The sequence below is a fragment of the Netta rufina genome (assembly GCF_964035555.1).
Source record: "Netta rufina genome assembly, chromosome: 1".
NCBI classification, from domain to species: domain Eukaryota; kingdom Metazoa; phylum Chordata; class Aves; order Anseriformes; family Anatidae; genus Netta; species Netta rufina.
Window position 1 is genome coordinate 145,216,288 of NC_140123.1, and position 25,254 is coordinate 145,241,541.

Consider the following 25,254-nt stretch of genomic DNA (forward strand, 5'->3'; position numbering starts at 1 on the left):
TTATGATGGCTCTTTGGTTTTATGGAACATCAGGTCGTGTTTCAGGGCTTTGTAAAGACTGACAAAGGATTCAACCCAAGTGTCCTTCTGGTGCCCATCGGACTGAGCAGCCCTGTAGGCTGTGTAGACCATGGTCAGCACTGTCCTTTCAAAGTCTTCTTTCTTGAGGATCCTCGGGTAGGACGACAGTCTGCTACTCAGCCTGCGGATCTCTGTGATGCTCTTGGGGATAATCTCATTGCAGATGGTGTCAAACTCAGCAGCCTTCCTCAGTGAAGCCAGTTCCTCATCTTTGATAGAGATCCTCTGACTCTTGTCGATGTCAAGCTCGGCTAAAAGAAACTGGTACAAAATCAGAACACAGAAAGCTATTTATCTTCTCCAAGAGACTCTATTCAAAGTAAAGACAAATTAACAACATATTCTGAGATCTTTGCTACATGTCAAATGGAGACAAATCTCTGAGAACACTGGCTGGCGGTGGCGCAGACCAGAAAGTCTCTGTGAGAATATTGGACTTCTCCATTTTCTACCTGGGAAAACTAGAGACAGGCTATGGGGAGAGAGGAGGAGGAAAATCAGGTAGTCTCCTCTTGTCCAAAACAGTTAGAGGTTACTGCCAGTGCTATGTGAGGATTAGAGAGGAGGGGACTGCTATACAACTAGGAAAGCTCATTTACCCTGACAGGCATAACAGCTCTGGACTCTATTACATCTGCAATCTCCACTGCTGCAAAAGAGGGGACCTGAATAATTTTGAAGTGAAAAAGTCATGCCTGTGGGATTACTCTGCAGTGATTGATACTGGTTGTTTTAATAGCTTGGACAATTAGTTTGGGACTGAGACTCAGATCAAAGAATTAAAATACATCGTGCTTTTAATATATAACTGTTCTGAAAGAAAGTTACTTTCAGTGAAGACACTCACTCCATCTTTCACTTTGCCTGCAAGAGAGCTAGAACCCACATCTGAGGTACTGCAGGCAGCTGCTGCCTGCTTAAGTGCTGAAAGAGGTGCATTTGGTATCTATATGTCTTTTCCCTTCCTTCTGGTAAGCTACTATATAGTCAGCGATGGGTTTAAGGCTTGGATTAGTAAAGGTGACATGGAGACATATGATGGATAACCCCATTATGAAAAGTAACCCCAGTCTTGTTCAGAGATAGAGGAACCATCTGCTCCCATATACTGAACCTCATAAAGCAGGACCACGTCTTCCAAGGAGTTTTGCAGCACTGGATTAAGGAAGGCAGCTGAAGACCTCTTCAGTCGCTGAGCAGCTGGGTAAAGCATAGCTGGAAAATAATTAAGGAAAGTATGATTTCTCACTGCAAATAAAATGGGCCACATGGATTGTTTTGACTGCAATCAAAAAATCATGTTAGAGGTTAACTGTCTGTCCTGTACCTGTAGAGAGTCTAACACAGACAGGTTTGTGATCCAGGCTTGGGACTCTGAGATGTAGCCACAGTATAAGGAATAGTAATAATAACTTCAACAACAATATATCCTGAAATGTGTGTTCTTCTCCTGCAATATGAAACCAATACTGAGCCTCTATACAGACTACGTTCTTCAGGTCATTCTCCTGCTGTCACATGTCTAAGACCCTACGTTTCTCCTGGTTTCAGCTGTCTAAAAGTTAATCTCTCTTTAGTTGACAGTGAGCACCTCCAGAGAGATTACCTCATCTGTCCTGGCTATTTATGTCTTGAAGGAGTGACTCATCTTTTTGAAATTGCTATGTCTCTTCATTATGCCTGGTACCAGCTTGAACAAAATTCAATGAGGTGAATCCCAATTTATTATGACCTTAATACTACACAGTCTTATAGATAGATACAGCCCAGTCTGCCACTGTTAGGCATTTATTCAATTGCAAAATTCAGTTGCAAAATGCACTATGGATATTCTCTTAGGAAAGTAAAACACATAGATTCCCTGAACCCAGCATCCCAGTTTGGTAAAACATTTACAGAATCAATGAACTGTACAGTCAGGAGCACAGAAAATGTCTGGTGCTGGAAGATGACCACCAAAAGGCTTTGAGTTACTAGTTAGGTATTATTAAAAGGTGTAAACTCCTTTTGGAGTTCAGGAGAAAAAAATATATATTTTGTTCAATGTTTTATATATATGATTTGGATGTTGATGTTTAGGTATGATAACCATAGTTTGGATTTGCTGGATTTCTTTTAATATCTGGGAACAGGAAGTTTTTTGTTTGTTTGTTTGTTTGTTTGTTTTATGTTTGTTTTTTGTTTGATTTAAAGATGTGCTGACATGACTATTGGTGAATTTTCTCATGAACTTCATTTCAAAATTTTAGCTGTTCAACACTAAGTAAACTTGGTAACTAATTTAGACAAGGAGGAAAAAAAAAAAAAAGAAAGACATTATGATCACCCTCCTGCTCCATCCCCCCCAAAATAAAATATATTAAAAAACATACAAACAACAACAACAAAAAACAGTTCTACAGTTACTAGTAACATTTAATGGGACACTCAACTTATTTTAAATTTCTGAGAAATTTCATTCCACCCTCTATCTACCATATTTTTTTCCATTAAATATTTGAACTAGCTCAATTTTGTCTTTTTTGCCAAAGTTCTTGTGATGGATTTTGCATGCTGCCTATAGAAAATCTAAATGTCATTTAAAGCTCTCTATGCTGTACATGCAAAAAAAATTCTGCAGTAACTCTAATTTTATGGAAAAATTATCTGCTCCTTGACGATATAGTTCTTCAGAGAATTTTCTTGTTTGATTACCCAAGCAGATCAAAAATGTATAGTTTCTTTCAAACTCTGTAGCCAAAAATGTATTCTTGTTTCCTGAACTGTTTCCAACTGTTGACTTTGTTAAATTTTGACTTGTTAATGATGTTTAAGTTCTTATAATCCAATGAGAAAGAAATCAGACCTTAAGAGATTTAATTAATTAGGATCTGTGATATCTGGCATATGGAAAATTATTTGGGATAATACCAGGTATAAAGTAATTCATGCTTGATCTAGGAAAAGGTATTTTGGACTTGAATTAATGGGGAAATACAGTATAGGTAAAATAGTTTGCTACTTTGCAAAAAAACATCCTGGATGTTATTACATCTAGGATGCAGTAACATTACATCCAGCTGGATGCTACTAACTGTCAATATATCCTACAGTGTCGGGTGTCATGAAATTTTGGTAAGACACGGTTCTTCATATAAGGCTCAGTGCTTAATATCATACCCATATAAGTTTGGATTAAAACTTCCTTAAGGAACTGAATGGTACCTGAACAATATGTGACTAAAAGCCTGAAAGTGAGAATGCACCAAGTAAAGGAACAGAAGTGCAGACAACTACTTGGTCTCTGCAGTAGTCTTTCCCCCACCATGACACCTTTACTACCTGAGCATCTTGTCTGGCCCAGTTGAGGAGGTGGTGAGTTTAGGACAGGTCAAAAGCTGTCTGCAAGATCTGCTTTGCAGGTATGTCTGCCTTCATGTCAGGAGTCAACTCAGATCTGCTCAATTTGCTCTGGTGTAGTAACTGGAGGATTGTGGAAGGAATGATGTAAGTGATCAAAAGGACAGGTGTCTCATAGGTCTGTTCTTCAGCTGAAAGTCAATATGTCCTCTCTTGGTAACAACCTCCTCTCTAGCATCCTTCCTATCTGCTTCCTGATATTGGAAAGAGAACACAGCTTTCCTACAGCTTGGGTTTGACCTAGCCAAACTGGCTGACCACTGGCAAGTGGAACTATCCACAATTTCTACTGCTGCTCCAACACTGATGTTCATCATTCTTGCTCATAGCTTTACCAAGACATACTGGAGCTATTTCATCTTTCACTATTGGCAGCTGGAGAGTGCATTTGAGTGCTTGTGAAGGACTTGAAACTTCAAACGTTAATTGCTGAGTAATTAGAACTTTTTTTACTGGGCAATTAAAATTCTAATTTCTAAGCAGCTGGCAAAAATCCAGTCCATAATGGTGACGATTCATTTTTATCTCTTTTATATGGCTTTTCAATGGAACCAGACCCAGAGTACAAAGTACCTATGCATACGCAGATGATTCACAGCTCAAATATTCCCTGAGCCTTGGAAAAGTTGTCTGTGTCATTTGGTTTTAGTGCTGTTATTCTTTCTGTCGTCACACTGTTTTCTCTTAGTTTTCAGATGAGAGCAGGTTCCTACACTGGAGCTTGGTGAGGACTCATCAGATCCAGCCCATCACCATTTGCCCAGAAAAAAAACTCACTTAAGGAGTCCTCAGGATATTGAATAACATACTATTGATTTAGTACTGACACACTTGCAGAATCACTAGTAACATCTTGAAAGGTAGATGGGTTCTCCTAACATGCTGTTCCCAGGCTGACATATATTACTTTAGGAGATTCAAAGGGACAAGGGCCTGAGCTGTTATACCGTGAGAAACAGTTTTGTATGCGTATCAGAAGCATACCATCCTCTGTAGGGGCCAGACTAGCACTGACTCCCTGATCTCATTATCTTGTTCCCAAAACATATTAAACTTTGTTACAGTTCTTACAAACTTTACTCAGAAACTCTTTCTGAGCTCATTTGTATTTGTCATGGTGATCTGATTTTCCTGCTTCACATTTTATTCCAGTCCTTTACTTTCTCTTTCTTCCTGCATAGCATTTAGATCCTTCCACCATTACTGCTTCCACCATTCTCTCCATGAATTCATGAGTTCCTCAGAGACCATGCGAGCATTTAGAGCAAGTACTCTCTGACTTTTATCACACTAAATTAACATGTACATAAGTTTAGCAAAAAAAAAAAAAAAAAAAAAAAAGCTGAGTGATAAAGATTTGCAGCTAGTTTCTAGCTAGTTTCTAGCTGCAAATACTGGTGATTACAAATTCCACTTAAAACTTTTCTGCTGATTTTACTTCCTCCTCCATTTACTTCTAGATCTGATGTAAGTTAGCTGGGCAATACCAATAAATAAAAGAGTTGCCATCTCTTTACAGTTTTCTTTTTCAAAAGAAAATTACCACCTATTTACCTTTTTCTTCCCCAGAAGAGTTACCATACCTTATCTATTTTCTCCCCTATGTCATAGGAAGATTCAGAACAGGGTGCATCATTTTATGGTGATGATTCAGACAACTCAATTCATTTTAGTGGCAGCAGTTGTAAATGTCTGAAAAGATCCCCTCAGTACTGCCAGAGAAGGCCCAAACTAAAACTATAAGGCAATGGATAAACTCCTGTTGATTTATAGCTTTTACTTTTGTTATAAATATGTTGAGAGATCTCCAACTGAGTTATGGGTGCTTCTGTGCACAGGGCTGAGTGGTCACATAGTAAAAAGCTTATGATACATGGAGATAAGAAAAATCAGGTTTTGATTAATATTACTGTAAACATTTTCTATTACGTATCTGTGTACTAGCACTCATCCTCCTCTGCATCCCCTCTTCAGAGAGGTGTTAGAAGTGCTCCCAGATCTGCCTACCCACACTGCACAGAGAAACCTCAGGGCTGGAGGGAGATGAGAGCAGTGTGTTTAAACACGGTCACCTGCTCCCAGCCCACCTGCCTGACCCTGAGCAGCTTCACTCTGTGCCTTGGAGTGCACCACTGCTCATGCCTGAAGGTGGTGGGCAGCCAAAAAATCTAGTCCTGCAGGCAGTTGAAAGTGCCCCACAAAATGGAGTAGAGGAGTACCCATCTTCGTCATTGCTCACAGCAGGAGTGCGGCCATGCTCATAGAACTGCTGACAGCTCCATTTCTCCTTAAGGACTACCCAGGTTTTTAAATAAGAGCTGCAGCAGGGTTCACCAACTCATTGGCCTGCTTCTAACTGTTTAGCTGTTTAAATGTAATGTCAAGTCTGAAGCTGTCGATAGATTTATTTTAAAGATGCTTTCGTCTTTTTTAAGAACTGTGCAAGGATTTTCTGGAACTCAGTATCCACATGATAGATGTTTGTGATCTTCTCCCAGATTTTCCATGCAGTTTCACTGGTGACAGTATAGCTGTTTGGTTTTGCTCTCCAGTCCATGTTCCTGCTCATGACAATTTTTTTCCCCAATTCAAGCACTGTGATGTGCTTGCTCAACAAGTACAGAGCACAGCAGCAGGACTACTGAATTGTCTGTGCATCATCAATGACATTTTCCTCCCCTACAAAAAAAAAAAGTATCAAGCCAAGAGCATGAATCAGGCCCTGTGGGGGCCATCCTGGCAAAGCATGTCCCTGGGGTTCCTGGGACATTAACACAATTTAACTGGGATCATGACTCAGTAGGAATTATTTTGATTGACTTCAGGGTCATGGAAAAGGACTATCTAATTGCTTCATTTGGACCCTTTTCATGAAGGACAAGAGGAGCAGAGTAACAAGAGGGACTTGTGGCTTGACTTCCTGAAAGCAACATTTGCCTATTGACATATGTGAAGGCAGTGGCCCAAGTGGAGCTGTTCTACAAGCCAAATTCAAGCCTGCAGCTGCTAGTTTTGTCTTTCAGTCTTAGATTATTAGAGCCTGAGTCCAAAGAAGTAGTGAAAATCATTAATTTGGACATCACTAGATTTTTGAGACCAACTCCCTATTTCTGAGATTACAAGGAAAAGAGCAGTTGCACAGGCAGTAATGCACCAGAAAAAGAAGAGCCGTCTTTGAAAGTCCTTTACATTTTTACCTGTAATTGTAGTGAAACCACATCTTTTCAGATCACCACAACCATCTTTTTTACTACAAGATCACAACCACTGCTTAGTAGTGAGAAACTGGTACAAACTCTGTAGTACTTGATTCCTAACAGCAAAAGTTTCCCTTTCTTGCCAAATACATTTGAAATCAGGACTTCTAGATTGCAATGGGAGGAAAGGAGAACAATTTTTCTCTATTTCAATGCATTTTATTAGTAAACCAGAGAATAAAAGTTATGGTTATAAAAAGAGCTTTTCAGTGCTCTGAGTGCATGGAAACAAGTATGCTACCCACTACATGAAAGGAAATGAAAATGTAAAACTTGATAGGTTATTGTTCATGAAGGTTCAGTAAAGTATGTAAAATATTTTTTAAAATTAATACTTGGTTATTATTTTTGTTCTGTCCTATAACAAACCCAGAGAAGCAGAGCATGACACAGCATTTGAATCTTACTCCAAGGGTAGCCTAAAAATCACATGGTTAGAAAAGAAAATTTAACAAATCTGTAAACTTTCTCAGTCTTTTTTTCTTTTACATATATATATATATGTTAGCTTCTTCAAGAGTCAAAAAAAAAAAAAAAAAAAAAAAAGGAGAGAGAGAAAATACCCTTTTAAGATTGCTTTGAATCAGCCTGGAGCATATGTTAATTCCATTGGGGAGCTAGAAATTTTCTTGGTATCATGACATTTTTTTTCTCACGTCCCTGGGATTTGCACTAAATGGATCTCTGCATACCCAGAGGATCTTGTCAAAAGAAGATATTTGTTGATAACCTGATGATAGATTTTCTATTTTCTTCTTTAATTAAGAAGAATTCAAGCATTTGCAAAAGCAAATGAACTGAACACCTACCACAAGGTAGTTGTATATGCAGATGCAGCAGCCATTATAAAGCTATGTAATAATTATTAGTGATCTAGTTTTATTGAACTTGTTGTGGAGTCTGCTGGGCAGTTCTCAGGGGTGACTGTTGCTGTGGATCTTAGGGAAAATATCTGAAATTCTTGCAAGAGGGTTTTTTTAATGGTGTATGAGAAGTGTTGCTTTGACTTTGTTCTCTATGCTTTTCCTTGACTATACACTACAGAGAAGAAGACATGAGTCTCAAAGTCTGCATGCCCTTGAGGAAAGCTTTTTGTTTCATGTTTCACTTTGATTATCTCACTGATGGAGGTTTACAACCAGACCAGAAGAATATTTTGTACATAAAGAGCTTTAGTTTTAGTTAAGTTGCTCCATTGCTGGTGCAGGAATCCCTAGTTAACTGACTCAGGTTGATTGTGAAATTCCTGTCCTTACTTTTCTGCAGTCATACAAAGGCAATAAATATTTTGCTTTCTTGAACAACTACCTACTTTGTGTCTGGGACAGACCTTGATTCCAGAAGCACTGTTTCCTCTAAAGTCAAATGGTGTTGGCTTATGGAAGTTGTGTGGTTGGCAGTGAAAATTTTGATGAGCAGGTTTATGTGCAGTAATCCCATTCTTCTTTACTTCTTGTTGTGTACTTGCCTTGTCCCCTGTGGGTTCATCACCTGTAAGGTGTTTAAACTGTCCTGGGCCTGCATTCTCTGCTAAGAGAAGACCTGAGCTTTGACTGGCCAGCACTGCAATGGAGCGTGCTCAGGCAACGTTTCTTAATACTTCCAGATACTTTGTCTTCATGCATAAAACCGCGGTGTTAGAAATGATTGAACACTTTGCTTTAGCACAAGAGAAATAAAATGAGTGGGAAGCTGAAGGAAGAATAAGAGGAACAGAAAGAAGGGAACCACACACACACACAAATATAATTAAAAATAGAAGGACTAGGGAAAATCATCACAGTGCTATAGGCCAGCTTCTGAAACCTGCATGTGGAATTACAGTTACTCACAAAAGTAGCTCCCATGACAACAAGTACTATGCAAAACTTGTGCATTCCAGCTTTAATACATTAAAATCTCCATTACAGGGACTTGAAATCCCAGTGTCCCTTATGAGAACACAGCAGAGAGATGAAGAAGACATTTTAATTACAAACCAAGATGAACTAACACGTTTTTAAAAGCAACTACCAAGAGAATTTTCCTCTCTGTACTTTCAGCTCCATATCATTGGTATCTTAGCTCCTAAGAATAAAATTAATAATGTCAATGATACGTCCTTTTATCTGACTGTTGACTAAAAGTGAGGATAGAGATTTGTTTCTTCTTTACTTATAAATGGAAGGTTAAAAAAAAAAAGCTCCATCTTGAAAGTCTGAGTTTTGTCAATAAGGATACAAGAAGCAAATCTTCCTACTAAAATCAGTAACAAGTAACACTGTGCTTAGAAAAAAAAAATAGTAAAAAAAGAGAAAAAATCACCTTAGAATTATTAACAGATTGTATTTAATTACTTAGTTAATGACCTAATCTTTTTTTTTTTTTTTTTTTTTTCTGTTTTCCTTTTTTCCCAAAGTTAAGATTTATTATTTTACCTCCTTTTAAAGAAACATATTTTCTAAATGGGCACCTTAGTTCCCTAAAGTTTGACCAATCCACTTTATATTTCTGCACTTCATAAATATTCTGAGATACATTGGAGTAGATTAGACTACATTAAATTAAGTTAATGTGTAACAGAGTTCCAATATTAAACAAGAATTGTAATAGCCTTTCTAGTTATTTAACATAAGTAAGAAAAAAACCTGTTTATAGAAATGGAGACTGCTAGAGAAGGAAACAGTCCACCTGAGCCTGTGATTGTGAAAGAAGGAGGAGATTTTAACTTTCATGATTTAAGTAGATGGTTTGAAAGATATGATTAACATCAACCAACTAAAATGGTCTCAGAATTTATTTCCTCACATGGAATTTTTATTATACAGCATTTTCACCAGTTCCCGGCCTGGAGCAATATATGCTGTGTTATTTATTCTTCCCTTGGTCATAAAGAGGGTGTCCCCACCTATAATTATTTATGCTCATAAAAAACATGAAAACAGCCAAGAAAGCCTTTAACGTGCTGGAGTAAAGCTGCTGCAGTAGAAAATGAGAGAGGAAATAAACACACACTAACTAAAGGGAAGAAGAAGTGAAAAGTTGTGTCCTTCAGTTTACTGCCATAGTTCTAGGAACTGGGGATGGGCTATGGTAAGCACTACATGAGCAAAGGGCAACAGTAAAGAAGGGAGATTAACATTTAACAACAATTAACATTGTTGCACAGACCTAACACAGAAGCAATAAGCAATTTTAGAAACATGAAACTTCAGGCAGAGGTGGGAAATGAAACTGTGCTTTATATCTCCTTCCTCATTGCAGGGCCACCTTTCCTTCCCTATTTGTATCACATTGCTCACAGGAACTTCTGTTCAAGATCTCTTGTATGAGAGGAAAACATTAAGCAATCTTAATTAAATGCATTTGATTTTTTTTTTTTATTTTTTTTTTTTTTACAAGTGAAGGGATATAATGATGGTTAGGTCTACTTCCAGATCTCCCATGAAGGGAACGGGGGCGGGAAGATGTGCATCCAGGTTGGTGTTTAAGCACCAAGTAGTAAGAAGGGCCTTTTTAGTTTTTCTTTTTCTTTTTATTTCTTTTTCTTCTTCCTTTTTTTTTTTTTTTTTTTTTTCTTTTTGTTGTAATTTCTTTTTCAGTCAGGCTTCCTTGGTTTTGAGACAGGCAAAGGTGTCTGTGCAGCTAGGATTTTTCTGAGACTGACCTCATCATGGCTGCAGCTGCAAGAAGCAGTCTTGTATGCCTTCCCCACAGTCACGTTCTCCTTCTTCCCCTTTGTGCCAACACCACGTCGTGTGGCCACATGGTGAGCCAAGACCCAAGTCAGGGATCTGGCTGGTTGTGAATGAATGCTAACAGCAAACCCAAAAAAAAAAAAAAAAAAAAAAAAAAAGATAGATTTTAGCTGCCTTGTTTCCCATCACAGCTGCTACGCTAGCAATGCTCCTCCTTGTGAGCAACTCCCAGTGCAAGTGGTGGTCCAAGTGCTCTTAGGACATTTGGTGATGATTCCAGTTCTTGAATGATGTAAGGATGGATGGTAGCCCTGGTTAGGAAAAGCAGAGGACATTCCTCATGGTTACACACCCTTGATCTAACCACCAAGCTCAGGGTCTCCTTTCTGAGGAAGGCCATCTCACACAGTGCAGTTACTCCTACTAGAGATAAAGATAGGCTGCAGGACCACTAGCCCACTAGCCACTGACCATTCCTTTCTCTTCTATGCTTACACTCTCCTGAACTTTTAACAGAGTAAATTCAGCTGGCACAAAGAATATTTCAAATTTATTCTAGGCATGAATGCTGAGAAAAAATTAAAACATCTGGTTTGAACTACAGACCTAGCAGAGAGCAGTATGGATTTTGTCATAATCGTGAATGACAGCTCAGATTCTTCAGTGGAAATATGTATTGCTGTTGTTGGCCAGTTCCAAAAAATGTCTATTCAGAGAACAGGAACAGTATCATGTACATTAGCTAGACAACCACTACTATATATATTTACAAGCTCTTTTCAAGGTTAGCCTGTCCTTTTAACTGAGAGAATGGCTGTCCCCTACCACAAGAGAATTTACTGCAAGTGAATTAGGAGATTTCTGTTTCCTGATGTTTTCCAGTTCAATCTGTCTGCCTTCTCTGCATTAATGAAACACAATGCACTGGATCTGTTGAAAAGGCCATTGTACAAAGTTCTGTGCAGGTGTCCAAATTTAAAAATACATGGGCCTACTGACTTAAAATATATGACCATACGATCTGCAGATTAAGAAAAATAACGAGGGATTATTGCTGGTACTGATTATGTTGTCCTGTGGTGAATTATTGTGTGGGAACTGTCCCACTGAGATCATGGAACTGTTAGCTGAGGGGACCTTACAATAATTCACTTAAGCTATTTGTGAATACCTTCAACCAGCAAATAAATTCCAGAAGTTAACTTTGGATCTAGGAACAGTTATTAAATTGATAACAAACTATCTATTATTTTAATTGTGCATGAACTTCTCACCCACATATAGCACACGTGTGAAATGGCAAGTTACTCCTCAGACTCATTAAGTATCAAAGTCACAGCTTAAAACTGAGGACAAATAAATGTTAGATTGTTCATCATATCTTCTCCCTCAGAACAGAAAGAATCAGAATTTTCTTCCCCTTTCCTTCAATTCCTATCCAAGCTCAAGTAAATCAGTAAGAGGAAAATGCATAAATCCCATTTCTCTGCTTCCTCTGCTCCAGGATTTCACTTTTTCTTCAAAACCAAGGAAGACCCAGCTGTTTTTACAGCTGCTCATTGAGCTCCAAATGTCAGTGCACCTGCTACTGTTTTTCTTAATGACATGAATATGTGCTGGATAGAGAAAATGTACAAATCAACATTGCCCAATAAAGAAAAACCAGGGGGATATAATGTCCTTTTTGTGAAGAAATAAATTATTTCTGGAAGTAATGTCTTTTCAAAGCAGTGTGTATTTTCTAGTAGTGAAGATAAAAAAAAAAGACATCTGAGAATGTAACAAAGCTGAAGATGGATTCACGTTGTTTCTGAACTGGACTGGTACAACTGTTTTGCCACCTGAGCAGAACATGGAGTGTGAAAAGCTGTGCTGTATCCCTGCTGAAGAAACAGAGGGGACCACATGTCTCTTCTGGAGTGGTAAGGGAGGGTTGCCATGAGAAGACATCTGTTCTGTCAAGTTCACACCTGTGTGAATGTCTGGGCCCTATTTTGTTATTTTCTACATCTAAGTGAAAATATTACTAAAATAATCGACAGAACTCAAATATAATTATCAACAGAATATAATTGTTGGATTTCATTGTGTGAAGATGTAGTGGTCTGCCAACAAAATTTCATCAATCTTTGTGATATTGTCAGAAACATAGTAACCTGAAAGATGAATGAAAAATGAATTACTTTTTATAGCTGCCTCTCCCACTCCACAAACACATATATGGGATTTCCATTTTACAAAGCTGTCCTTTGTCTACTGTTCCTTATTATTTCACACTCTCCTAAAATCTGAATATTTCTAGACCTTTCAGGTTTCACAATCTGCAAAAATAAAGCTGAGACTGAGGTACAAATGGATTCTCTATTAAATACAGAAAGTCCTGCCAGAACCTTGAGTTCTGCAAACTGCTAAAGGCAGGACACTGTGGACGAGGTCCTCAGATGACCTGAGCTAGCACCACCAGCCCTGTGATGCTGCTCTGTGAACACCCAGGTAACAGAGAGCCCTGTGCTGTGAAAGGCGTATTTGGAATCAAATGGAAGAGAAGAAGGTTAGATTCGGGCTTCCAGAACTCTTACAGTCAACAAATACATTGTCTTCTGATGACAGGAACTGAAAGGAACCAAATGCTGACAGCTGCTGCTGAAATTAATGAAAGTTCAAATCTCAGCATCTTTTGCTGCTCCCTCTCCTGTCACCTACAGATGTCATCAACCAATGGCTCCCAGGCAACAGCACCCTGCCAGTTTGTCCTGGGTATTAGAGTCAGAGCTTTTCTTCCTTTCCATACAGTCTGTTTTTTTTTTGACCTGAACTTGTAAAATGGATTTTTGCTTCCAGGAAAATAGTCTAAGTAAATGTTTAAGGAAAAAATGCTAATGATCTCATGTTCTATACTTAGGAAGAATGAAATTGGAATAAAGGAGGAAGACTTGATTTCCCATGAAAACATCTAGCATATTGCTGACTGAAACCAGCTGGGAATTTATTCTTCATTTTAACTCCTCTGTGTGGGGGAACTGGAACAGAAGACATTTTTATGACTGTGGAAGAGCAATTTAGGTAAGTTGCTGTGATACATTGTAAATATCAACCTGCCTTTTCCTGGATTTGGTCTTTCTTCTCACTAAGTTGAACAATTTGAAGCTTTCATAATGAAATATGCTTGCTTAGAAAAGTTTCTGTCAGCATGTATACACTCATTTGCTTGTCATTGTAAGCTGCTAATGAAAAATCTTTAGGTCACTCTTCCATGGTCTTGTGTCTAGAGAAATGCTCTTCATGAAAAACAGACTTCATTATGCATGACTTTTCTTCCTCAGTTTGGTAGTAATGATTATCACCAAGGAAGTTTAGAGAGATCATCTAGATCTGAGCATGTGATTGATATTCATCTTATGCCATCCTCATCTGACTTGCTTTTGTCATATTATGGGAATATTATTATTGGTCTACCTTATAGATAAGAGGCAATCACTGTCTGAGGTACTGGAGCACAAACGATAAAGTAATTATTTATAGTGGTAAATTGACATTTCGCATGGCTACAAAATGAGGTAGGGACAACTTGTCCCCATATTTGTTTCTAAATGGGAGACACAGTACTCTTTAAGTTCCATTTTGACCTCTAAGTGCTGCACAGACATTAATGATGAAGCAGAATGCAAACTAGCTGGCTGAGCTCCTAGGGCACACTGGATTAGCAGCTGCATTGGGTTACAGACAGCACGCCAGGCTGCTGTGAAAAAGACACTCAGAAGGTGATTTATAACTTCATCTAAATAATGCTTGCTTTATTTTTTCAACAAAAACACACACAAAGAAATGCACTGTAGTTTGAAAACAGATAAGTAAACTGAAATATGTTCAAGTAGCTGCTCCCAGCTGTAGGACCAGCACTCTTTTCCATTTCAGCAGGCAGGCAGGCAGGGCCTTGAAGTCCAGCCTTGGGTTCAGCAGCACTTACATGCAGAGGTGTCAGAGGAGACTCATTTGTTTCTTTGACAGTTGTCTTATTTGGCAGTATGAATTCAAGCAGGAGTGAACAAGCCAGCTGGAAATGATGCACACATCTCTTTGATCAAGTAAGTAGAAAGCAGGAATGAGTACAGAGTATTTAACACACATGATGGGTTGGTTATTTTTACCTCACTGGCAAACGTGTGCAAGTAGAAATAGAGCTCTGCATTGATGGTGCTGTTTTGCATGAGTCCCCATATGTTCCTCTAGGAACTATGTGGACATCTCATTCTGCTTTAGACTTCACCTCAGCTGGACAGTGCTGTCTGTGAGCAGCATGCACAGAGATTTCGGCTGACATAAGAGGATCTGTGCTGGATAGATGGTCTGTGGTACATGCAGTTAGTCATTCAGGGTTTGAAGGGCATCCAGAACTTACCAGTAATCATCCAACAGCCTGTTCCCTAAGTACTATTTCTGGCAAAAAAAAAAAAAAAAAGTCTTTCTAGGGAAATGAAATTTCTCATGGTATCCCTAACAGTTAGCTATATACCGGGCAGACTCTTGAAATACTTCTTCCTAATCTGGAGCCTACAACATTTCCTCACTGTGAACATGAGAAATACAACACCCTGAAAAGACAACCCCTGAGTCTGTGTGATGGGTGGCTTGTGACTGCCTTGTCTTTCTCAGCCCCACTGATAAATATCTGAATCTTCCTCTCAGCTCCTTGCATTCCTGGAGGATTCCCTCCATCCACTGTAGTCAGCATTGCTCAGGCCTCAGCCAAGCAGCTGCTGTCTTTGTGCATCTGAGTTTGATTTTGGGGAGAGACAGGGCATGGTGAGACAGGAACTTGGTGCAGAAAAGCAGGAGGGTTAGGCAATGATGGCAAGAACCCCAGACCTGAGATGGAAAGTAGGTTTGGGCTATTCTTATTGTTTGACACTTCCCTTTGCGACTTGGGCCTAACTGGGCCTGATTGTATGAGATTCCTGTAATAGGGAACACAAGTGAGGAAAACTTGTTGGATATTTTTATGAGGACCCAACTGATCTTTGGGCTTACTAAGTACAAGCCGAGCTAAGTCTGCCCCTTTGCCCCTGTTTAGTGAAAAATCCTGTGAAAGAAAGCAATAAAACAAGCTGTATATACGTTTTTATCATTAGACTTATCACCTTCCAAACTTTTCTGCCAAATTGGCATGGCAATCCAGAAAACCAGAAGTTGCTGTGACTATGACAAATGAATGGTTTCACTTAAAACATGCTGTACTATATTAGGATGTCTACAAGTAGCATTTAACTGGAAATGGAGTTTGTTCATTGCCAAGTCATGAACAATAGCAGTAAACGAAAATGAAGCATGCGTTAAATGCCTTTTATTTTAGGAGGGGGTTTAAGTCACAAACAGTTCTCTCAGACATAGAATCTGCATTTAATAAATAAATTCAATAAAAAAATTACTTTGTGCCTCTTTAGAGCCAGGCACAAACAAAAACATAATGTCATGGCTGTGAGCATTATGAAAACCAGGGAGGAAAATGAGGGCTTGCAGAACTTAACATTTCTCCAGGGACTGATAGGGGGGAAACAGGGACATATGCCACTGTGTCACTGCTGCTATGACTGATGTTAATGGGAGAAGATGATGGGTATTAGTGGGGAATGCTGTAGCCCTATAACCTTGTAAAAGAGCAACCTTCTTACAACTTCCATGGGGAAAAAAAAAAAAAAAAAAAAAAAAAAAAAAAAAAAAAAAAAAAAAAAAAAAAGCCTGTTTCTTGGGAAGTGGGAAAAGTTCCTTTCATACCTACATAGTTTAAAAAGCTCAGAGAGAGGCAAAAAAAAGGGGATATGTGGAGACCTTGGCACCTTTCTGATTCAGCAGCAGTAACTTTACCTTTTACACTGTGATCAGTGGTGAATTGCCCAGATTACGGAATCTCACCATCCTGGTGCAGTGGCAGGTCGGTGAGGACCACAAGAAAATGGGAGTCCTGCTTATGTGAGAAAAGGCAGATATAAGCAGCCATCCCATGAGCCTGAGAAGTAGACAGATGAGATGAAGATCAGCTGTGACAGATGGACATCTGCTGAAGAGCAGGTTCAAATGAGGATGCATACCACACTGACAAGGGGGTGAATGCTACCCTATTCTTAAGCAAATGTGTGCTTTATTTTTTCCTATCTACATTTATCACATTTTCTCTCTCTGTCTACCTTTCCTCTCTTTTCCTATTTTCCTCTCATTCATGCCAATTCCTCCAATTTGCTATCTTTGCCTTCAACTTTTTATCTCTTCTTTCTTAGTACTTCTGCCTTATCCTTTTGCCTCTCTTGTTTCCCTCTCAGTGACTCAAAAAGGTCCTGTCAGCTTAGAAAGTCTGTACTTTTTCCAAAACAGACAAAAGATCAGAAGCGTCATCTCCATTTGGGGCATGCCACCACCTGCCAAATAGATGGAAATGATGAAATCCTCATGCTTTGGATCTCAGCAGATATCCACAACTAGCCCAGGGCAGTTTACTCTCTTCACAACTAGGCAAAATCTAACCTAAATGTTCTGCTCCCCCACTGCCATTCCAGGGAAGGGTGTGAGGGGATCACACAGAAGACCTTGTGCATTTGGGTCTCCATCAAGTGCTTGCAGGACAGCATTGCCCTTCTGCCACCCCATTTCCTCCCAAATAACCTCTGAGCTTTGAAGAGCTTATTTTTCTCTTTCTCAGAAATTCTTTTTCAGCTACCCACCTGGCTCCTTCTGAGCAGAGAGAGACTCCTGGAGTTTGGAGCCCAGCTCCTGGCTGGTGACCTGTTTCCCTGTGGCCAGGGAGGAATTTCCAGAGGATGAGCGGTATGCGTGCCGATCTCAGAGGAACTGGGGAGCTGCCAAACCGAGCCAACAAGCTGAGCCAGGAAAGGCCCCACATACGCTTTCACCAGAGGAAAGGAATGTTAGTGGAAACTGGGAATATTGGAGCTTATTTAACTCTGCTGTCTTCTTCCTTGCACTCTTAGCCTCAAGTCCAGTACGGAGCTCTGCTTGCCACAAAAACAGCAGCAGCAAGGCAAGAAAAGCCAGCTTATGGTTGCAGTCTGCAGCACCTCGGGGTGGGGGGGATGAAGAGAGTTACTGGTGAAAGATAAAACATTGAATAAGCAAGGGAGCCCCATGACTTGGGATGCAGACTCAAGCTGGTATAATGTCTCCCAATGAGTACATATACTGTGGCAGGTATACCACATATAGACACTGTGTGTCTTCCCAGAAGTGTTACTTGTAGTTCATCCTGTTTGGTTTTTTTTTTTTTTTTTTTCTTCCTTTTTTGTGATACTTTGATACATTTCCTTCTCTGCTTTCCACCATCAGCCATCCACATATCTGACCTGCATCAGCTTCACCCTCAGTAGTGTCACTTTGCTGAAAAACACTTTAACCAACAAATAACATTTCAAGGCTGGAAGTTTTCAACACTCAGGGTCACTATAGGAAACTAAGTTAGTGAGAACTGAGGTTGTGGCCTCCCTCAAGACAGTGACGAAACTCTTACTGACCTGAGTGCTGCTGGTTTGCACATTTTGGTGCTATTAAGGTTAAAGCAAGGAACAGACACCTTTTTCCACATCAGACCAAGACACCAAGACACATGGCTCCCTGTTTTGCTAAAAACTCGGGGTCCATGTATCCTGCTAGGTTCTCTGCATTTTAGATGTTCCCTTCAATGGGGTGCAGAGGGAGAGTGCATGGTTTTGCAGATCCCAGTTTTAGTCTCCAGGACTGCAGCCCAACGTATGGGTCCTGTCCTGCCTTGAACCTGAGCACTGACATTGCATGCAGAGTTAATTACTCCACTGTTCCATGTTTTACCTCAGTGATTTACATCTTGCCTGTCACAATCCAAGTAATCAGAGCCTTTGCACACTGATGATATTCATTAAGACCTGCTGACTTGCACTTCAATGACACTGTACTGTTCAGTGCTTCTGACAGGATTTCATTCTGCCCAAGAAGTCATTACCTTCCTGCTGAATCTGGCATGATTTACCCAAGGAAACAAGAAAAACACTTTATGCTTCAGAAACATGAAGTAAAAAAAAATCATCACTAACCAATATACAGGACTACACACATGCAGTCATCCTGAAGAAACCCAGAGCAAATGATTAAATTACCCTGTGCCTCACAAAGAAAAAGGATGTTAACACTTACTCTCTTTAATTACACTGAAAGTTCTTTGGAGAAGAGACATTTTTACCCTATGTTTGTTTGCACGATGTCAGGTATTAGTGGTGTCTCTGGCCAGAGCAGTTGAGTAAAAGATAATCAGGATAGGACTCACAGAGTGCTCTACAGTCTTTGCAAGTGTAGATGAGTTATTTCATTCATAACAGAGCTGCTTCGCCTGTGGAGGAGAACATTGGCTTAATAGCGTGCATTTGGAACAGTGTTTGGGTTGGTAAAAGTAAGATGAAGAGAGCTATTTCAGTCTGAAAGTATAAGGAGGGATTTGGATGGCAAGAGGTGCTTCTGAGCTGTCCTTTGGCTGGGAGATAAGGAGTCTGTATACTGATGAAGATCCCATGGCAGTTCTACATCTGGGACCTATGCAAATACATATGGGGCATGCAGAAATCCTAAAAAAAATAATAAAAAAAATAAAAGTAACGGCATGTGTTTTACTGGCTCACTAGTCCTCAGTATTGGGATGAACATGGGATCACTAAGAAGATGCGACTGGGTCACTTTCATCTTCTACTTCTCACTTAGTATAGCAAATACTGAAGAGAAAACTGCTTTATTTCATAACTCTTTCCAATATTCTAATATTTTTTACCCAGATTTCATTAAAATTATTGAGATATTTTTCTTTTTAACTTTTGATTCTGTCAACCAATTTATGACAATATGGGCTGTAAGATTTAGCCATTTTTTGTCTGCTTCCTGTGGTGATAAGAGTCTCAGAATCACTTAGATCCTTCCCTGTTAACAGCTTGACTGATTTTAAAGAGTACAAAATCCACCTGTGATCTTACTAAAATGCAAAAACTATAATATATCCTTCCTCTGATCTCATCACAGTTTAGCACCATTACCCTAGAAGAGATTATAAACTTTGATTTTTTTAAGTATCCTTTGTATGTCTTTCAGCGTTAGGTATCCACAGTGAATCCTGATTCATGGATCATACTCCATACAGCTTAAATTAATAAAGACTGCCTCTAAAGGAGAATTTGGGGAATCAGGACATGCTAGAAAGGATTTTGATTACAGTTGCAGCTCTACCCTATTGGATATTTATCCTACTCAGGTTAAATTCATTCAGGGGCTATTGTAGCCTAGCTATATTTTGCAACACTGAGCAGCTTTTACAGGTACAAAGAATTAATCTCTTTTCAGCCTCTTCAGTCTACTCCCTGCTGTTTCGTGCAATAGCTCCTTGTTTTACAGTTTCAGACTCCCACTGTGGCTGATGTCCAAGGGATCTGCTAAGTGGAACAGGAGGACCATATCTGTGCTGCACAGCAAAGTGTAGGGCAGACATGTCAGAGCCAGACGCAGTACGGCCATATCATTGTGGCAGCAGGTCCAAGCAAGTGACCCTTGCTGAAAGGCATAGCTTATTCCCTTGGGGACATGCCACGATGTGACTGTCACCCTGCTCAGACTCCAGATAGGGACCTTTCATTGCCTTGTGCTGTGCCGCCTCCACCCTGGGTCTGTGATCTCTGCTCTGCACACCACTGGCCATGCAGATGTCCTAGTTGCCTTCTTCATTTGTTAATTCTCTCTCTCCTCTCTCTCTCTCGTTTTTTTTTTTTTTTTTTTTTTTTTTTTTTTCCTGCTTCAAAACACATTTTTGTCTTTGTCTACTTCTAATTTCTTCAACAGCAGGAAACATTCTTTAAATGCCTCCTTTCTACTTATTACAGTCTGGGATTTTTTCTTTAAAGATCTATTATTTAGGCCTATGACATACACTTACACTCATCTGTTCTACAAGTCGTTACAACGGAACTGAGGAAATAAAAGCTTAGTTATAAAAGCTGTCTTCTTCAGGTTATTCATCTTCAAAGCTAATAATTCTTCTGAATTTCAATACCTTTCACACAGTGCCTACTTCTCTTTACAAGTACAGCTGTGATAATTAGTGTGGTAGTGATTTACATCAGGCAAATGAACCCCCAAACCAGGACACTCCAGCCCATAAATGTGTGTTCACAGGAATTGGTACAGACTGCTGAAATAGGCTCAAGGTACGTGGGAAGAAAATCCACAGCAGATTGATCAAGCGGATCAAGATCAGTGGAATGGGTCCTACAAGCAGGGAAGCTGGGGCAGCTGAAGCAAGTTTCCAAGTGACCATGTAGGAGCCAGAGAAAAGGTATTTTTGTCTCCATAAGAAGGAACATACTTTACACAGCCAGGCATGGGTAATGTGTGTTTTATGTGCAGTATATATTATATATATAGATAACAGTAACTTTATGAAAATCAAGGGAAGTTAAATAGATGTTGCACTTTAAAAAGATCTTGTACCCAGTCAAGCTAGTGCAATTTGCCTTTGCTCTTGGGCCAGACATTTGGAGACCTCAACATCTCCTAAAGAAGCCAAAATCATAAGTTGGTATCCTTGAGGTCTGCTAGGTGAATATGTATGTTTGAACATTTGTGTCATAATTACATTCTGTGTTCAAGCCACATTCCCTTTGCTCACACCATCCAAGCCAATGTGTTGAACAAAAGTTGTTGAACAAAGTGTTGAACAAGCAGTACTATCAATGGTGGAATCCCAGACATTGCCTGAGAAGAGAGTACCTGGCCATAACAGTGCAAATAAGAGATGAGGTGGAAGAGAAGAAAATAAGTTGAAAGGTGTGGAGATGCTGTGTATACCCTAATTCCAAGGCTTTCATCTTTTTTTCCACATGGTGAAATCACCAGCAACCTGATATGCAGGAAATGTTCACATAGGATAGAAAATTCTAAACTCTGCTTCCTTACAAAATGACTGGCTGGGTTTCTAGCAGCAGCCAGTCTCTCCTTCTCTTCTGCATAGTCCCCCCCTCTCTTGGCACTGGAGAGCTACCAGCCTGCTGCAGCTACGCCCAGCAGCAGAAGCAGCCTGCAAGAGTTGTTCGTGTAGCAGCTGCTCCTTCAAACTCCCAAATTCAGTTGCCACAACATTAGAGAAAATGCTAAAGGTTTGCACTGTTGGGAAATCAAGGAGGACAGGCCTTCTGTTCTTCCAAGTAATTGTTTCTTCAGAGAGCCTCTAAGAAGAACAAAGTATTCACCTGGTGTTATGGAACAACCTTTTGACTTTGACTGAGCACTAGAGGTACAATATAAAGTGGATCAGATAAATCTGGACATGACTATAATAATGCTGAAGGTTTGGAAGGCACAGCATAACCATTCCCAAAAGCATGGAACCTCATAAGTATTAATATAGCTAATATATCCATTCTTCACTAAGGTTTTCTGTGTCTTTCAATTTTCTGTCTTCCAGTATCTCCTTCTCCAGCCCCCACTTACTATTGCAAATCTCTCCCGCTGTCCAAGAAGCCACAACCACAAGGAATCACACTGTCTTCACTCCCCAAGCAACCACATAACAGGCATGCTACTGTTTGTGTGCTGTTTATTTGTATTATGAAGCCCTTAAGGCAAATGTTGCCAGCTGAGATGAAATGTATAACAAGACTTGCCTTAGAGTTTTCCTCTCAGGGAATAAGCAATTGTTGTAATGCAGATCTGAAGCTTACTTTGGCTCTTCAACATATTGATACTCATCAGAGCAGTGTGAAGAAAGCAACTGGGTGGCAAGCAGTGACATTGGCTCAGGTTACCACAGCTGTATGTGCCTTTTTTGTTTGTTTGTTAGTTTTTATTTATTTATTGTCAAAGGGCAGGGTTTGTTGCTTGGTCTTTATAACAAACACATCTTTTAAGGACTGCAATTATTATTTGGACCTTTCAGAAATTAATAATCACCTTTTCCATTCCATAGGGAAAGCAACTCATTAGAGACCTAACATTATATTTTTTCCCTAGACATGCACTTTACAAAATTCAAGAGACTAATATCATATGGATAAGTCTACAGAAGGCTCAGAAGGCTTGAGCAAATCTGTGTTGATGAAACAAATCGTTTTGTGCTCACTTAGTATCCCTACTTTAATATTCTAAACATGTCTATCTTAGTGACTAAAGTATGCCTGTAACTTCTGTACCAATGTCCACAGCTGGATCTCAGCAGGCTGAGGACTGTGTGTCATTTTTAATGCAAATGAATGAGGGAGTAAAAAAGAAAGTACAACAACAACAAAAAATAAGCAAGCAAACATAAAAAAAGCAAACAAAAACACACAAAACAAACAAACAAAAAAAACCTCTAAGATTTGTGTAGATTTTTTTTTTCTTTGCATTTATTGATGTTTATAAAAGCACAGGGACGTGGCAGATTGGTGTTCCGACTCAGCACTAAGCACAAGCACATTCGTCTTTCCTCATATGACTTTGTTCTTAAGCAAAGACTAAATACTTTGTTACAGGGCTTAGGCATCCAAAGTGCCCCAATGCTGCCAGTGAAAAAAATAAAATAATTAAAAGCTAGACTTTGCTTTATCCATTTTTCACTGATCATTTCTATTGGGAAAACAAACAAACAAACAAAAAATGTTGGTAATAAAAGCAGGATTGCTTGTCCAACTGTTTTGTAAACAGACTGGACTACTAGTCAATATGGAGCTGATATGCATATTTGTATTTCTTTTCCATCACACCAGATGCTGGTTTGTCTTTTCTTTTCTATTGCAAAACACAGATAGAGAGTTGGACAAGACTTAAATAACTGAGATTTAATCCGGACAAAAGTCAGTTGTCATTTGTGGAGGGAGGGAAGAGTAATGAGTGTGCAAAGGGGTGTGTCATGCCTCGGTACTCAGTCAAATTTCCTCTGAGGTTTCTGAGCAATTCATAACTTAGGATGGTGCTTTGCTCCCTCCCCCCCACACACACCTCCTCTAGATACTGCAGAATAGGATGGGACTGGTTAGGCTGACACATAGACATTTTAAGGGAGTGAAGGTACTCTGAAACAGCTATTGCTGAAGGAGTCATGCCCTTAAGACTGTATCTGCACAGTCCCATCAGCTGTGGAGAAGTCTGGTTTCTTCCTGAGAAGGTGTCTGTATATAATATCTGTGATCACTAAACTCCTTATCACAACAGTGAATGAATCTCCTTTTCACTCAGAAATCTCAAAAAACAAGCTGTAGAGATTCCAGCTTGAAAATAATCTGCTTTCACAAAAGGAAGAACAGAGTTCTGATGTTTTCCTTTAAATGTCCATGGTGATTAAAACTGGATTTTAATAATTGTATGGGTTTCTTTTAAGGTTGTTTTGTTGTTCTTGTTTTTTTTTTTTTTGTTTTGTTTTGTTTTTTAATTGAAGTAAGTGGGTTAGCAAACAATGAACATCCTTAAAATGCGTGGTGACTATTTCATGGAAATGGACCTTCCTCCTCCTCCCCCCACCTTTTTCCCCCCCCCCTTCATAAATAGGGTGTCCTCATTCTTCCAAAAGGTAGGATATATATATATACATATATTTTATATATATATGTTATTTATATATATAGATATGTTTCAGATATGCAAATCTACTTTTAATTTCATGACCTTTTTATGTGTCATCACTGGAAAGACAAACACTTATCTGGAAAACTAAGGTTTTCATGAAGGTGCCATTACCTCTATTATACAGTCACAAGAAAGTGAGTTATGTGAAGGTACAATAACTCATCCAGCATCATTCAAGAGGCTGATGTAAAAGCCAAGGAAAGAACCTGACACTATGAGTCTCAGGTCAATGTCCTGACAGCAAGACCCTGCTGACTCTAAGGAACAATTAAATATCGATACAGACTTAGCAGAGTTGCATATCTCTTCATTACTTCATTCAGACTTTGCCTCACATAAGAAAATTAATATGAAATCCAAAGAGCAGATTAGAAAGAAATTATAATGAGAAAGAAATAGAAGATTGGGGCTGGAGGGTAGGAAAGGACACCTGAGTGCTTGATTTAACAGACTCCAGTTCCTTTGGAAATCTGTAGATGTCAGTATCAAAAGCAAAAAAAAATCCTTTTTGGAAGGGAAAGACCATCCTTAATAGCTCTTAAGCAAGCATCTCATATGCAATCTAATAGTCCCAAACTGTTTTATAAGTTACTCTCACGCACTTGAATACAAATATATCATGACTATGTATTGTCATATTGGCCATCAAAGCCTGATAACACCCTAGGTATCTGTTTATATGTTGTGTATGCTAGTCTATCAGCACAGTGTCACAGACAGTTCTAGGCATCCTGCAAAAGCTGTGCATTACTGTGTTTCCTGTTACCAGATATCTGCCTGGTAGAGCAGAAAATCATGCCACCTGTGGCTGCAAAGGTTTTTCCTTTAAAGTTTCATGACATGTATTTTCTGTTAATTCAAGAGAAAAAGGAGAAGGAGAAAGAAGAAAGTAAGAAAATAAATAATTTTTGTTCTTGGGTTATTTCTTTAATATTTTTATTATACCAGAATATATAAATAATTTTACCTTTATGCACTTATGCATGTGTATTTTTCTATTTGTCTATGTAGCTATTTAACTGACCCATTTAAAGAAGAAATGAAATTCCAGATCTGGGAGGGTCAAATTACACATATATAAAATGGAAGATTATTACAGACCAAATCTACAAACTCAAAGATTTCTCTTAAATGTTTTTTCATGCTTAAATCTTACCTCTGCTCCATTTGTATGTCACAGTGGCATGAGCACTGTAATAGAATAGCAGCAGCAACAAAGTCTTCCAAAGCAT

The 25,254-nt window shown here is 39.1% G+C and overlaps 1 protein-coding gene across 1 annotated transcript; it reads right to left on the minus strand.

Moving 5' to 3' along the window:
* Positions 1–25,254, minus strand: FAM180A (family with sequence similarity 180 member A; the record flags this gene model as incomplete). The annotated part of the gene is made up of 3 exons (XM_084304063.1): positions 1–342; positions 1,196–1,296; positions 25,179–25,254. The coding sequence occupies 3 exons, from the start codon at positions 25,252–25,254 to the stop codon at positions 1–3; spliced, it is 519 nt and encodes a 172-aa protein (XP_084160189.1).